A 13,587-nucleotide genomic window follows, 5' to 3' on the forward strand; every position below is an offset into this window, starting at 1 on the left:
GGCAGAACGCAGTGAGGGTGAAGATCACTGATGGAAAGAAATGGGAACAGTCCATCAGAAGCCAGGACTGTTTTCCTAATTCTGATATCCTCCAAAGTGGAATGAGATTATGGGGAAAGGGACTTGGCAAAATCAGGTAAAGATGAAAAGGGACTCCAAAGAAAAGAATAGCTGTTGGCCAACGTTCAACTGTTAGGGCAAGGAGAGCAGGAGGGGTTTGGCTTTTCATCTCTAAGCATCAGCTAAGTGACCAAGTTCAATGAGAAAGGACCATGGCAAAAAAAATCTCAGGGAAAACTAAAAAGGCATACGCTTAAGTTCCCATAAGATGTGTGTGTGTGTGAAATTTAATTATTAAAAATTTAAAATTATGTGTTTATTTTTGTTTAGTTGCTTAGTTGTGTCCGACTCTGCAACACCACTCTTTGCAACCCCACAGACGGCAGCATGCCAGGCTTCCCTTTCCTTCACTATCTCCTAGAGTTTGCTCAAACTCATATCCATTAAGTTGGTGATGCCATCCAACCATTTCATCCTCTGTCGTCCCCTTCTCCTCCTGCCCTCAATCTTTCCCAGCATCAGGGTCTTTTCCAATGAGTTGGCTCTTTGCATCAGGTGGCCAAAGTATTAGAGCTTCAGTTTTAGCATCAGTCCTTCCAATGAATATTCAGGGCTGATTTCCTTTAGGATTGACTGGTTTATATCAGTGTTTAAAAGTGACGTAAAATACAACTCATTAGTGGGCAGAAAATGTATTCATCATATATGGTATAACATTTCATGATTCTGAGCTTTAATACTAGAATATCTTGGACCACTAACTTTTATTTTTTTCTTATTGGTCTTTTACCAAATCACCAACCTGGATTTTACACTTGGCCTCCACCAGCTGCAGTTTGGTTTGTGCCAATTCCAGCTCCATCTCCCTCAGTTGCTTCTTAAGAGAGTCCTTCTCATCATCCGATTCAATGCCCTGGTCCTCTCTGCTTACGGCCGCTGCTTTCAAAGCACCCTCCTTGCTGAAAATGTCACTGCAGTGTTTACATGCCATCATTTTACCCTGAAATACCCAAAAGAGATAACCAGTATTCAACTGTGCTTCATAGCATAGATCATGTTCTGAGACACTGTGATATGATTTTTCTTTGGACACTGCTTCTGGTCATCAAATGAAGGCCCATTTATGAAAGTATTTTTCTTGGGCTGTGACCAAAATGGTTATAATCAGCACAAACCCCAACTATTGAAGATAGGTGCTACTTTTTCTTAAAGTAACTATAGAAAAACTCTGGAGATAGGAAGTGTTATAGCATTTTCTTGTATGTGTTCTAGAAATTTTATTCTACCATTATCCTAACTGGATGCCAAGCCCATGGCATACAGTCTACATGCATTAATTACCTCATTTAACCCTAGAGCTACCATACGATTGAGAAAGGCAATGCCAAAGAATGCTCAAACTACTGCACAATTGCACTCATCTCACACGCTAGTAAAGTAATGCTCAAAATTCTCCAAGCCAGGCTTCAGCAATATGTGAACCGTGAACTTCCTGATGTTCAAGCTGGTTTTAGAAAAGGCAGAGGAACCAGAGATCAAATTGCCAATATCCGCTGGATCGTGGAAAAAGCAAGAGAGTTCCAGAAAAGCATCTATTTCTGCTTTATTGACTATGCCAAAGCCTTTGACTGTGTGGATCACAATAAACTGTGGAAAATTCTTCAAGAGATGGGAATACCAGACCACCTGATCTGCCTCTTGAGAAATTTGTATGCAGGTCAGGAAGCAATAGTTAGAACTGGACACGGAACAACAGACTAGTTCCAAATAGGAAAAGGAGTTCGTCAAGGCTGTATATTGTCACCCTGCTTATTTAACTTATATGCAGAGTACAATCATGAAAAATGCTGGGCTGGAAGAAACACAAGCTGGAATCAAGATTGCCAGGAGAAATATCAATAACCTCAGATATGCAGATGACACCATCCTTATGGCAGAAAGTGAAGAGGACACCACCCTTATGGCAGAAAGTGAAGAGGAACTCAAAAGCCTCTTGATGAAAGTGAAAGTGGAGAGTGAAAAAGTTGGCTTAAAGCTCAACATTCAGAAAATGAAGATCATGGCATCCGGTCACATCACTTCATGGGAAATAGATGGGGAAACAGTGGAAACAGTGTCAGACTTTATTTTTCTGGGCTCCAAAATCACTGTAGATGATGACTGCAGCCGTGAAATTAAAAGATGCTTACTCCTTCAAAGCAAAGTTATGACCAACCTAGACAGCATATTCAAAAGCAGAGACATTACTTTGCCAACAAAGGTCTGTCTAGTCAAGGCTTGGTTTTTCCTGTGGTCATGTATGGATGTGAGAGTTGGACTGTGAAGAAGGCTGAGCTCCAAAGAATTGATGCTTTTGAACTGTGGTGTTGGAGAAGACTCTTGAGAGTCCCTTGGACTGCAAGGAGATCCAACCAGTCCATTCTGAAGGAGATCAGCCCTGGGATTTCTTTGGAAGGAATGATGCTAAAGCTGAAACTCCAGTACTTTGGCCACCTCATGCAAAGAGTTGACTCATTGGAAAAGACTGTGATGCTGGGAGGGATTGGGGGCAGGAGGAGAAGGGGACGACAGAGGATGAGATGGCTGCATGGCATCACTGACTCGATGGACGTGAGTCTGAGTGAACTCCGCGAGTTGGTGATGGACAGGGAGGCCTGGTGTGCTGCAATTCATGGGGTCGCAAAGAGTCGGACATGACCGAGCGACTAATCTGATCTAATCTGATCTGACCATATGATTAGGTACTATTATCATCCCCATTTACAAATGAAGAGGCTTAAAGAGTACAAGTAAATTTGCCTACTTAGACAAGGAAGGTCATTATGAGTAACCTAGGTCTACCCTAGTAACAAACAAGTATTGGGCTGGCCAAAAAGTTCGTTTGGGTTATTCCATAAGATGGTATAGAAGTACCCAAATGAATTTTTTGGCCAACTCAAGATATGTCCTTTTGTTCAACTTTAAGGAAAGATGGTCGTTATTGTTCAAGATGATAAAAGTCACTAGGTTATATGCCTGGACTGTCAATCAAGCAGAGAGCACTGAACAATAGCAACAATAGATCTGCTGTTTTCTTAAAATATCTTCAAAAAATTTAAGAGATCAGGGATATTATAGAATATTTTTATTTTGATGCCCTACTGTTACAAGCTCAGGATGTCCCTAACCATAACCATGCTCCTCTCTTTACACACACACACACATACACACACACACACAAAGCAACCGTGCTCACACTTGTGTCACCGTGCATAACCCCACCATGTAGGCCTAAAGGCTTTGGTGTCATCTTTTCATTAGCTGCTTCTTCATTCCACTGGTCATTAAATTCTTTCTCTGGTATGTCCAAGCATGTCTCCCAGGCCCAAAGCCCCAAAAGTCACCTTCCCAGAGCAAGGTTCAGATTTTTCAGTTCTCATGTCTCAGATTTTCAGGTTATAATTTATAAAATATGTATTCACTGAGTATTTACTGCGTGCCAAGTTCTAGACTAAGCACTTTATATACATCATCTTATTTAATCTTCAAAATGACCTTATGAGGTAGGTAATATCTCTAGTTTACAGAACACAAAATAAAGCTGTGCTTAGTCACTGAGTCATGGCTGACTCTTTGCTACCACATGGACTGTAGCCCACCACGCTCCTCTGTCCATGGGGATTCTCCAGGCAAGAGTACTGGAGTGGGTTGCCATGCTGTCCTCCAGGGGATCTTCCTAACCAGGGATCAAACGCATATCTCCCACATTGCAGGTGGATTCTTTACTGTCTGAGCCGAGGTTAAATAACTTGTCAAGTTGTTAAATGATATGCAAAAGTGCCTAGAATGCATTTACTTACTAGTACTGTATAAACCTGAATATATTCAAATTGAATTGCATCAGGTTTCTGTAACACTGGTCCCAAGAGTGGGCTGTGCCGACGCTGCTGCTTAAAGAATACCAATCCACTTAATTTACTCCTGGTTCTGTAGAGTAAGCTATTGCTTTTTTCAAACAGAAAAGAAACACAAGGAGTTCTACCACGAGGGGGCGGCATATAAATAAATCTGACTGTGACTCCATAGACTGTAGCCCACCAGGCTCCTCTGTCCATGGAATTCTCTAGGCAAGAATCCTGAAGTGGGTTGCCATTCCCTTCCCCAAGGGAATCTTCCTGACCCAGGGATTAGAACTCGGGTCTCCTGCATTGCAGGCAGATTCTTTACTGTTTGAGCCACCAGGGGATCCCTATAAATGCTACAGATTTCCTTTACATCTCTAAAACACTGGTGGAAAAATCCACCTCCAGCTGAGTTCTATATTGCCCATGGCATCTGCTGTTTTAAGAGATTAATGGGATGATCCTCCTGGGCTGCACACTGAAGTCACATCAATCCAGGCACAGTTGGGATGCGGGCTTCTGAGGGTTCCCAGGTTGCCAACATGCAAGAAAGCTCAGGGGCCTCGTGTGCCAAGGCTGAAATCTAACCTCTTTTCCTGTTACCTGTCTCTGACAGCCCACAAGGTTTATGGGCTTTCATCTGGCCCACATCCCAGTCCAGAGACAAATCCTATTCTCCATAATTCCTAAATCCTTTGTAACAAAGGTGGGGTGGGGGCTGTATTTACAGGCTGTCCTGCCTGTGGTGTGTCATCATATATTGGGATCAGGTACTCACTTAAGATGACATGAATTGGGAAGACACTGTATGACAGAACTGTTTCATTCTTTCTCACCTTTACCACTTCCAGCTCCTCCTTGCTGGCTGCTTGCTGTTTCTCCAGTCGGGTACTCAACTGGGAACAGATCTAAGAGAAAGAAAAGAGCTGCTTTATTAGAAAGTACAACGACTCATGTAGCATGTGCACATAGCTGTTCATTTACCCATATATCACTCCAGCATCTCTGACACTAGATGAAATTTTGCAAATTTGCCAGTCATTCCCACAATGAGCTGCAGAAAGCCTAAGCCTGTTCTGTATATAAGCACATTTCTATCTCAGTCAGTAGAAAAAACACAGGGGATAAGTTTGATTTATGTCTGTCACTAGCTTTTGTGACTGGTTCCAGAGAATTCCTGTCCTCACTTTGGAATCAATCTGTAGAATCTTGCTGACTGTCTACTTTGGCCAAGGTACTATTCTAGGAATCTGATGAAAATAATTCTGAATCAGAAATGTCTCCTGTCTGCTACAACACAAAGAGTTTCTGTTTTCAATCACAAGTTTCTTTAGGAAGTGGCAGAGTGAATTTTTTAAAAGTTAAAGTGACCAGAAAATAATAGAGACTTAAAACTTTAAACAAGAGGTTTGGCAACACAGAATAAAATGAAATGCCTGGAAGTCTAGCTCTATGACTTCCTAGCATGGTGTCCTTGGGTATATTCACTCATCTTTCTAAGCCTCAGTTTCTTCATGACTGAAAAGTACTGTTATGATAATCACTGGGAAAGAAAATTTACATAAAGGTTTAATATAGGGCCATTAAAAAACATCTCATTATTGTGAAACAAGGTGTTAACAAGTACAGGGAACAGAGAAAAAGTGCTTTTAAAGTCCCCCAAATTGTGTGTGTACGTGTGTGTGTGTACACTGATCTCTCTCTCTCTCTCTCTCTCTCTCTCTGTGCTCAGTGTCTCAGTCATGTCTGACTCTTTGTGGCCCCATGGACTATAGCCTGCCAGGCTCCTCTGTCCATGGAATTTTCCAGGCAAGAATACTGGAGTGGGTTCCTCCTCCAGGATATCTGCCCAATCCAGGGACTGAACCTGTGTCTCTTGCATCTCCTGCATTGCCAGGCGGATTCTTTACCACTGTGCCACCTAGGAAGCCCTATATATACTATATATATATACATATAAAACTGGAAGGTCAAGTATTACTAAGCCCGAGTGAAGTAAGAATCTTTTTATTTTGGGAAAAAAATGGAATAAAACATTTAGGGATGTCAAATTTTCAAGTGCAATTTGGACTAAAAACATAAAAGGTCCACCTCTATTATCAAAACAGACACTTAAATAATCCCAGGCTATAGTTTCAGAGATCAGAACTTACTGATTTCAGTCTCCAGTTTCTCCAGATCCAGGCCTGGAAACAATAGGCAGGACTGTACTGACTGATGTTAAAAGGAAGCGATCTCTATAGCAATTCTGGCAAACCATAAACCATTTTAAATAAGCCCAAACCTTCTGAAATATAGCCAACAGGTAGCTAATTCCAACTACAGAATGCATTTGGATTATATGTATAATTATTTTCAAAGAGATGGGCCTGTTGCTTGAAGTGCTTGCCAGATAATATTCAAGAATCATCCCAAGGACTGCTCTTTGGAAAGTGCTGCATATGGAGGCCACCTATGGCCTAATGTGATGGAAAAAATGCATCTGCAGTGATGACAAGCACGTGGTCTTTGATGTTCCTCGTACTGCTTAATGTCTAACCAGTCTTTCTCCTGGTTATCCAAATTCAAAATGTCCTTATTAACTCTCTTGTATTTCTTGTTTCTCCATTTCCACTGCTATCTACTGTAGCTCAGGACCCTGTTTTGTCTCCGTTAGCCTCTGCTGTTGGCCTCTGGCTGCTCTGTGTCTTTCTCTGCCTGTGCATCTCTCCACTTGCTTCCACAGTTCTCCCTGGGACCGAGTAGTGCCAGATCCATGCTCCCAGTCATGCCACCGTCCTGCTACAAACAGAATGAAATACAAACTCCTCAGCCTGTCCCTGAAGACGTTCCCTGAACTCGGCCCCAACTCATCTTTGCTTTTCTTGCCTGTACTTGAAACTCTTGCTAAACAAAACTGTGGCTAACCAACCTCCCATGCCTTTGCACATGCTTTTCCAACCTTTCCAGACTTTGCTTCTCCATCTCCAGATGCCTGAACCTCACCTTACCTTTGAAGCACAACTCAAATCACTTCCTTCTCCAGGAAGGGATTCCTTATCTCCCATACATAATTCCCTCTCCTCTTAATTATGGCCAAGTTTTACCTATTACAAGATCAGCTTCCAGAGAAGAGAAACTGAATCAATTTCTCTTTTATTTCTCCAAAGTATCAAGCCTCACATGCAGCAGGCATTAAATAAACATATATTGATTATATATATGTATAGATAAATAAGCATATAGATATAAACAGATTATAAAACAGAGTAAGATAGCTCTGAGGCCTTAGTTCTAAGCAATCTTCCAAGAAAGGGGGGAATCCTTGTGGAAAGATATTCATAATAACAAATGAACTAGTTTTCCTCCAAAAGCATGAACAATATGACTGCCGTTTTTATTTATATATCAATAGCAACAAAGCATACTCAGTGCATTAAGTGATTCTTTCTAGTTGGAAAGATTAAGGGAGGTTTGTTTTCTTTGTGTTTTTCTGCACTTCCACGAGGGACATACATTTTATTTACAAGCAAAAAACCACTTTTAAAAAAAGTAAGACTTAGACTTCTAGCTTCTTTGTGAAACAGGAGACCCTAAGGAAATTTCTGGATAAGTAGGTGGCATATGGTGCCTTAATAATTTGGGAAAGCTGGAACAGTCGAGTCAGGGTCTTGTGACAACAAGCGGATTCCTGGCTGTGCCCCAGCCTAACCAGCAGGGACCACTGGAGCTGGAATGGAGGCTTTCTGAGACCCTGTCTGGTGATGAGATCAGAAACGTCCTCAAGGAGAATAGCCCCTGCCTCCACCCCCCACCCCCGCCCATTAAAAGATCATTTTAAGGTTCACAAGAGGTTTCCTGCTAGGCACTAGCCCCTGTTGGGTAAAGCCACACAGGCATATGCAGAAAAGAGCTCCCGTGTTCTCTACGGTGACAGCAAAGGACGCACGGATCTCCTAGCTGCACAAACGCTAAATTCTAGTGCTTGGCAAATGTGATCTACTGGAAATTAGCTTCTGAGTAAGGCAGAGGCAGGATCCCAATGGTAATAAGATTTCTCATTCCTCTAAATCTATCAAACATTGAAAACAACCAACAGATTGTTTTGCTCAATTAAACTTCCCATGTTATCAGCAAGCATGTCTAACCACTGTCTGTTTCAGAGGGGAAAATGAGCCAACAAATATAATCCGTGCAGTGCAGCAACTGTTCTGGAAACTCTAAAAACAAACAAACAAAATTTCCTCAAAGAAAAAAGTGAAACAAATACTTCTACAGTGATGAAGCCCACAGGGGTACATTACCTGTTTATATTCGGCAATGATAGCTGTAGTCTTCTTGATTTCATATTCCGCCTTCTCTAGCTGTTTTCTGAAGACTTCTTTTAGCTATAAAGAGTAAGAATGAGAAACATCAAGACTCAATCAAAATCTTTACACATTTCCACCAATATCCATATTCGAGTGTAATATGGATATTGACTTGCCTGATTCCCAGTCAACAGCAAGGTAAACAACTGTCGAATAAGGGTCTGTTCAGAAGCTATCTTTATCCTCATGAGTCTAAAACAAAAAACATCACGGCAAACACTGCATGTACTCTCGATGCTCTGTCAGAGACTACTGAAAAAACATTTTAGCCTTCTTTCTCATCTCATATTGACTCTGTTGTTACCTCTCTGGAGGTAGAAACAAGAGGCTTTTGGGACTGGAGTCAGAAATGGAGGTGTGGACTAAAGAAACACTGACTTTAGAAGTTAAAGTGACATACGAGGCAGTACTTGTTACAGTCACAGAAATACTGAATTATGAATGCTGAACCTAAAACCACAGTTATTTCTGTAGCTTGGCAGCTCAAGAAGAAGGTTAGAGCAATGAAAAGGCTTAGATGTCACCAGATAAAAGGGAAAGAATTCAATTCTCCTAAGATGACCAAACGAAAACCAACCCTGGTTACTCTGCAAGTACACAATCAGAAAACAGCGGATGAATTCTGCTTTGCAGCATCCCAAAATATGAACAGAGGATACTTGGTACTTCCAAATCCACAAGTTATTGCAATTGATAGCTGAACTTCTCATTAGAGGACCTGGGAGTTTCTTCATATTTGCTACATTCTAAAATTTTAAGAGCATTTGTAGGTTATACTGATTCAAACTTATTTGTTTTTATTGGTCTCTGTTCTTTATCTTCCATAATTCAAGGACATCAACCATGCCCTTTGTCCCTTCTGCCATAAGGTTCCACTGACTCAGGGTCAACTTAGGTAGCTGAGAGGCTTTGAGTAATTCCCTCAGTTTCTCTAAGTTGTAGTTAATTCATTTGACAAATGAGAATGATCTCACTTGGGAACCATAGTCCCAAGGGAACCATAATTAAAATAAGACACACACACACACACAAAAGGAAAATCATGGATTAAATTCCTTTGTTAATAGCTTTATTCTTTACCTAAAGTACTGAAGTAGGCCCTCAAAAAGCAGGAAATCAAGAAAAGAGTAAAACCCATCAAAATGCCAAGATCAAACCAATAATCAGCCCCTGAATATTTTTGATTACGTTAAAAAAAAATTCCTGGTCCACCGTAATTGCCAAAACATTTCATTATTTAGGGGAAAAAATGGAAATCATGGAATACTTTTTATAAATTCCGGAAGATGCTAAATAACACATCCCTTCATTAGTAACTTTACTGGAACTTTTCCTGGTTGCTTGGAAGGAGGTCTTTGAAATGCTTTGTGTTCTGTTTTATATTTATTATTATTATTGATGTCCCCGAATGAAACTCATTAAAATAATTGAGCTAATCGTGCCTGGCTGGGACAGACAGAGATGGAGACCACTGGTGAAACAGCCTGCTCTTCCTTACGGAAGCTGGAAGCTCTGACTCCAGCTGTCACCTGTCACCTCTGGGGCTCCTGGGCAATGGCGTGTCTTCCAGCTGATCATCCTCACCACTTGAAGTTAGGAGGGAGCTAACTTCAAGGCTGATTCCCAAGGGTTTCTTTCTATTCCCTCAGAGAATATGATTTGAGAGTTCTGCCAGGAACAGAAATGTTGGTGTTCCTTCTTCAAAGTCATCAATCCAGAAAATGAAGCAAGACTGATGGAGGCAAATCTCAGCAGAGATCTCTGTAGGCATCTGGCTTAATGATCCTCATAAATGACTTCAGAGAAGTCAGTCATCTTGGAGATGTGACATGAAATTTACAGATTTGTCACAGCTCTTGGGTCATAATTCCAAGTTCTTAAACTTGGAGAAGACTTAACACTCTTGCTAGACATCTCAGTGAAGGCAAATTCCTGAAAGCTGTTCCAGGGTGGAAATGCTGCCACCTCTCCTAACACCCTTCAGGAGAAATGACTCAGTGCTACTCACATGTACCGCTTCAGCACCAGCCTTGATTTAGAACAAATTTAACTTTACTTCATATTTAACTGATGCTGGGAAAGATTGAAGGCAGGAGGAGAAGGGGATGACAAAAGGATGAGATGGCTGGATGGCATCACCGACTCAATGGACACGATTTTGAGCAAGCTCTGGGAGATAGTGAGGGACAGGGAAGCCTGGTGTGCTATAGTCCATGGGGTCGCAAAGAGTCAGATGCAACTGAGCAACTGACCGACAACAACTTTACTTCCTGTTTATAGTATTAATCAAGTCCAGGAACCAATGCACCTGCGTAAAGACTAGTTATCCCCCCGCCCATGCCTGTTACCTGAGCCGTCTCTTCCTCCTGCTTCCTCTTCTCTTCTTCGGTCTCCACCAGCCTCTGTTTGGTCAAGAGAAGCTCCTTATTCAGCACGTCTGCCTTGTCTTCTGCCTGCAAACCAGAGCGCATTAGTCATGAAGAAGGTGAAGAAAGCATGTATATACTTTCTGGGACAACATCCCCAGAATCCTTTCTTCCCTTCTGGCTCACCCAGGGGTGGGGGGTCGGGGTGGTTGCTTTCAATGAATGCCAACTAGGTACCGCATGCTCGGCACACATTATCTCTAATCCTCATAGCAAAAATTATTTTCCAGGTAATGATAGCAAGCTTTGAAGAGATCAAAAAACTGGACTGGGACACACATCTAAGATCAGAGTCACAATCTGAATTCAGATGTGAAAGGCATGGAAGGCTATGCTCCTTCTAAGTGCTTCTTCTGCATTTCCAGCAGCCATAACAGCACAGACTCTGAGGCTGTGGTAGGACAGGGTGAAGGGCTGGAGCCTCCCTGGGAAGCTTCTACCTGGTGATGTGTGGGGCAGAGCCAGAGAGGAGGAGCAGACAGGCTGATCTGTGAAGCACAGTCAGGTGAGAAAGTTTAAAGATCAGTGGAGGGAACCTGGCCCACCAGGCTACTCACAAAGCAGTGAGTACAGTAAGGACAAATGAAGACCAAAAACCCATAACAGGGACAGCCCAGAGGCAAACTGAAGTAAGGACCAGGAATCCAGGCACACAAGAGCGTATTTCCAGAACAGCCAAGAAAACTCAGAGAGAGTGCTCTGCTCTTAATTTGGATACAGAACCAAAATTCACTGTGAAAGCACTGTGTGTGTACATTTAACTTAGCTAACGTGTGTCTGCCTTGTTTACACATTAGGGCCCTTACCTCACCCTCACCTCAGCTTCAAGCTCACTTCTGCAGCACAGGGCGGCCTGAGCCCCGTCCCACTCAGCCCATCCAAATCGGTTCCCCACCCTCATCTGAACTCATATTTCCCCTGGTAGCACTTGCACGATCTACAGTGACAAACTGTGTGTGATGTGCGTGCCTTGCCCACTTGGCTGCAAGCTCTAGGAGGCAGGAGCCCTCTTTCCTGTGCTCATCACTACACCGCCAGCACCAAGCCCAGGACCAGAACAGAGCTCATGCTCCGTAAGTGTTTATTGTGTGAATGGACGTGGTTCTCTGAGTTATCGGAGAAGCAGACTTGGGGGAGGGGGCCACAGGATGGGTTCAGCAGAGAAAACTACAGGCACTGAAGACAGGCAGCTCTTTGAAGCAGCCGTCCCCGGCTGACAGCAGCAAAACGCTAAGTCACTGTGAGAACTGGCCGGGTGGCCCTCTGTCTGTGTTTCGCCGTGTCTCCCACGTGTCCAGATGGCCGGGCCAGCACAGTCTGCTGGGTCCTGGCAGAGAAACTACCTTCCAGCTTCTCGGTTCTGTCTTCCAGTTCCTGATGTCCCCACAGCCCAGTGCTCATAGCTGTTTTCAGATGACTTGGAACTGCCGGGTAGTTAAAGTGAAAAATTCCCTTCTGAAGACTCTGAAATTTATTCTGATACATTAGGTTTCAGGAAGAAAATCTACACAGCAAAAAATGCATTCTAAAAGTAGAGGTGGGCCTCAAAAAGAGCAACGTGTATACTGCAAGTTAAGTTTTAATAAATTGTAAGATATGAGACGATTTTTTTAACTTTTTTTTTTTTTTTCTCACTGAGCCACCTGGGAAGCCCTATTAGATGATTGATACTGACTATGGACACTTAAAACAGAGAATTCTAGAGCTGCAAACCAGATGACAAGTTACCCACAAAGTAACGACGACAGAGGATGAGATGGTTAGATGGCATCGCCAACTCGATGGACATGAGTTTGAGTCAACTCCGGGAGTTGGTAACGCACAGGGAGGCCTGGTGTGCTGTAGTTCATGGGGTTGCAGAACGGACACGACCTGAGCAACTGATCTGAACTGAACTGATGACATATAAATGAGAGAGACAGGCACTTGATCTGTGATTACAACATAAATCAACTTCTCAGAAGGCTCCGCTCTAACATTAGGCATGGGGCTCTTTCAGAAATGATTTCTCAAAGGACTAACCAAGGCAACTGTTTAGTTGAAAACAGAACAAAAGAATGTGTCGCTTGTGACATGCAGCGTTTGGTTCAACACGAACTCCCTGTGGTCAGAACGGACCTGGGCCCAGTCTGCGTTGGGAAAGCACTGGTTGTGTCTCTGATTTTTGTTCCTCGGGAACAGAAAGAACAGGAAGGGCCTGAAAGCAGGTAACCAAAACTGAACTGGAGATGTATCTTTTTTTCATTTCTGATCACTGAGAAGTCCTTACTGAAGGGGTCCAGAGGGTCGGGGGCAAGTTGTCAAGAAAGAAGGCTCTGTCAGAGAGAAACATGAAGAGCTGCTGGTGCCCAGGGAGCCTGAGTTCAGTTCAGTTCAGTCGCTCAGTCGTGTCCGACTGACGCTTCTCGACCCCATGAATCGCAGCACGCCAGGCCTCCCTGTCCATCACCAACTCCCGGAGTTCACTCAGACTCACGTCCATCAAGTCAGTGATGCCATCCAGCCATCTCATCCTCTTTCATCCCCTTCTCCTCCTGACCCCAATCCCTCCCAGCATCACAGTCTTTTCCAATGAGTCAACTCTTCACATGAGGGGGCCAAAGTACTGGAGTTTCAGCTTTAGCATCATTCCTCCCAAAGAAATCCCAGGGCTGATCTTCAGAATGGACTGGTTGGATCTCCTTGCAGTCCAAGGGACTCTCAAGAGTCTTCTCCAACACCACAGTTCAAAAGCATCAATTCTTCGGAGCTCAGCCTTCTTCACAGTCCAACTCTCACATCCATACTCCACAGGAAAAACCATAGCTTTGACTAGATGGACCTTTGTTGGCAAAGTAATGTCTCTGCTTTTGAATATGCTATCTAGGTGGG

General features: G+C 43.0%; 1 protein-coding gene across 10 annotated transcripts in view; it reads right to left on the reverse strand.

Moving 5' to 3' along the window:
* The window catches only part of RABGAP1L (RAB GTPase activating protein 1 like), a 744,918-nt gene that overhangs the window by 5,857 nt on the left and 725,474 nt on the right, over window positions 1-13,587 (reverse strand). For 6 of the 10 annotated variants that reach the window (XM_086343675.1, XM_086343681.1, XM_086343683.1 and 3 more), the window contains 4 exons: window positions 10,639-10,743; window positions 8,225-8,308; window positions 4,778-4,849; window positions 863-1,060 (listed from right to left, as the gene is read on the reverse strand). In XM_086343675.1, the coding sequence (XP_086199801.1) occupies window positions 863-1,060; window positions 4,778-4,849; window positions 8,225-8,308; window positions 10,639-10,743 (459 nt within the window). The remainder of the gene's footprint in view (window positions 1-862; window positions 1,061-4,777; window positions 4,850-8,224; window positions 8,309-10,638; window positions 10,744-13,587) is intronic. The other 4 variants (XM_086343688.1, XM_086343676.1, XM_086343685.1 and 1 more) reach the window with 1 other exon arrangement.

Source organism: Bos grunniens, chromosome 16 (assembly GCF_055505025.1).
Source record: "Bos grunniens cultivar Pamir isolate PY7600 chromosome 16, Bosgru_T2T1.0, whole genome shotgun sequence".
Taxonomy (NCBI): Eukaryota; Metazoa; Chordata; class Mammalia; order Artiodactyla; family Bovidae; genus Bos; species Bos grunniens.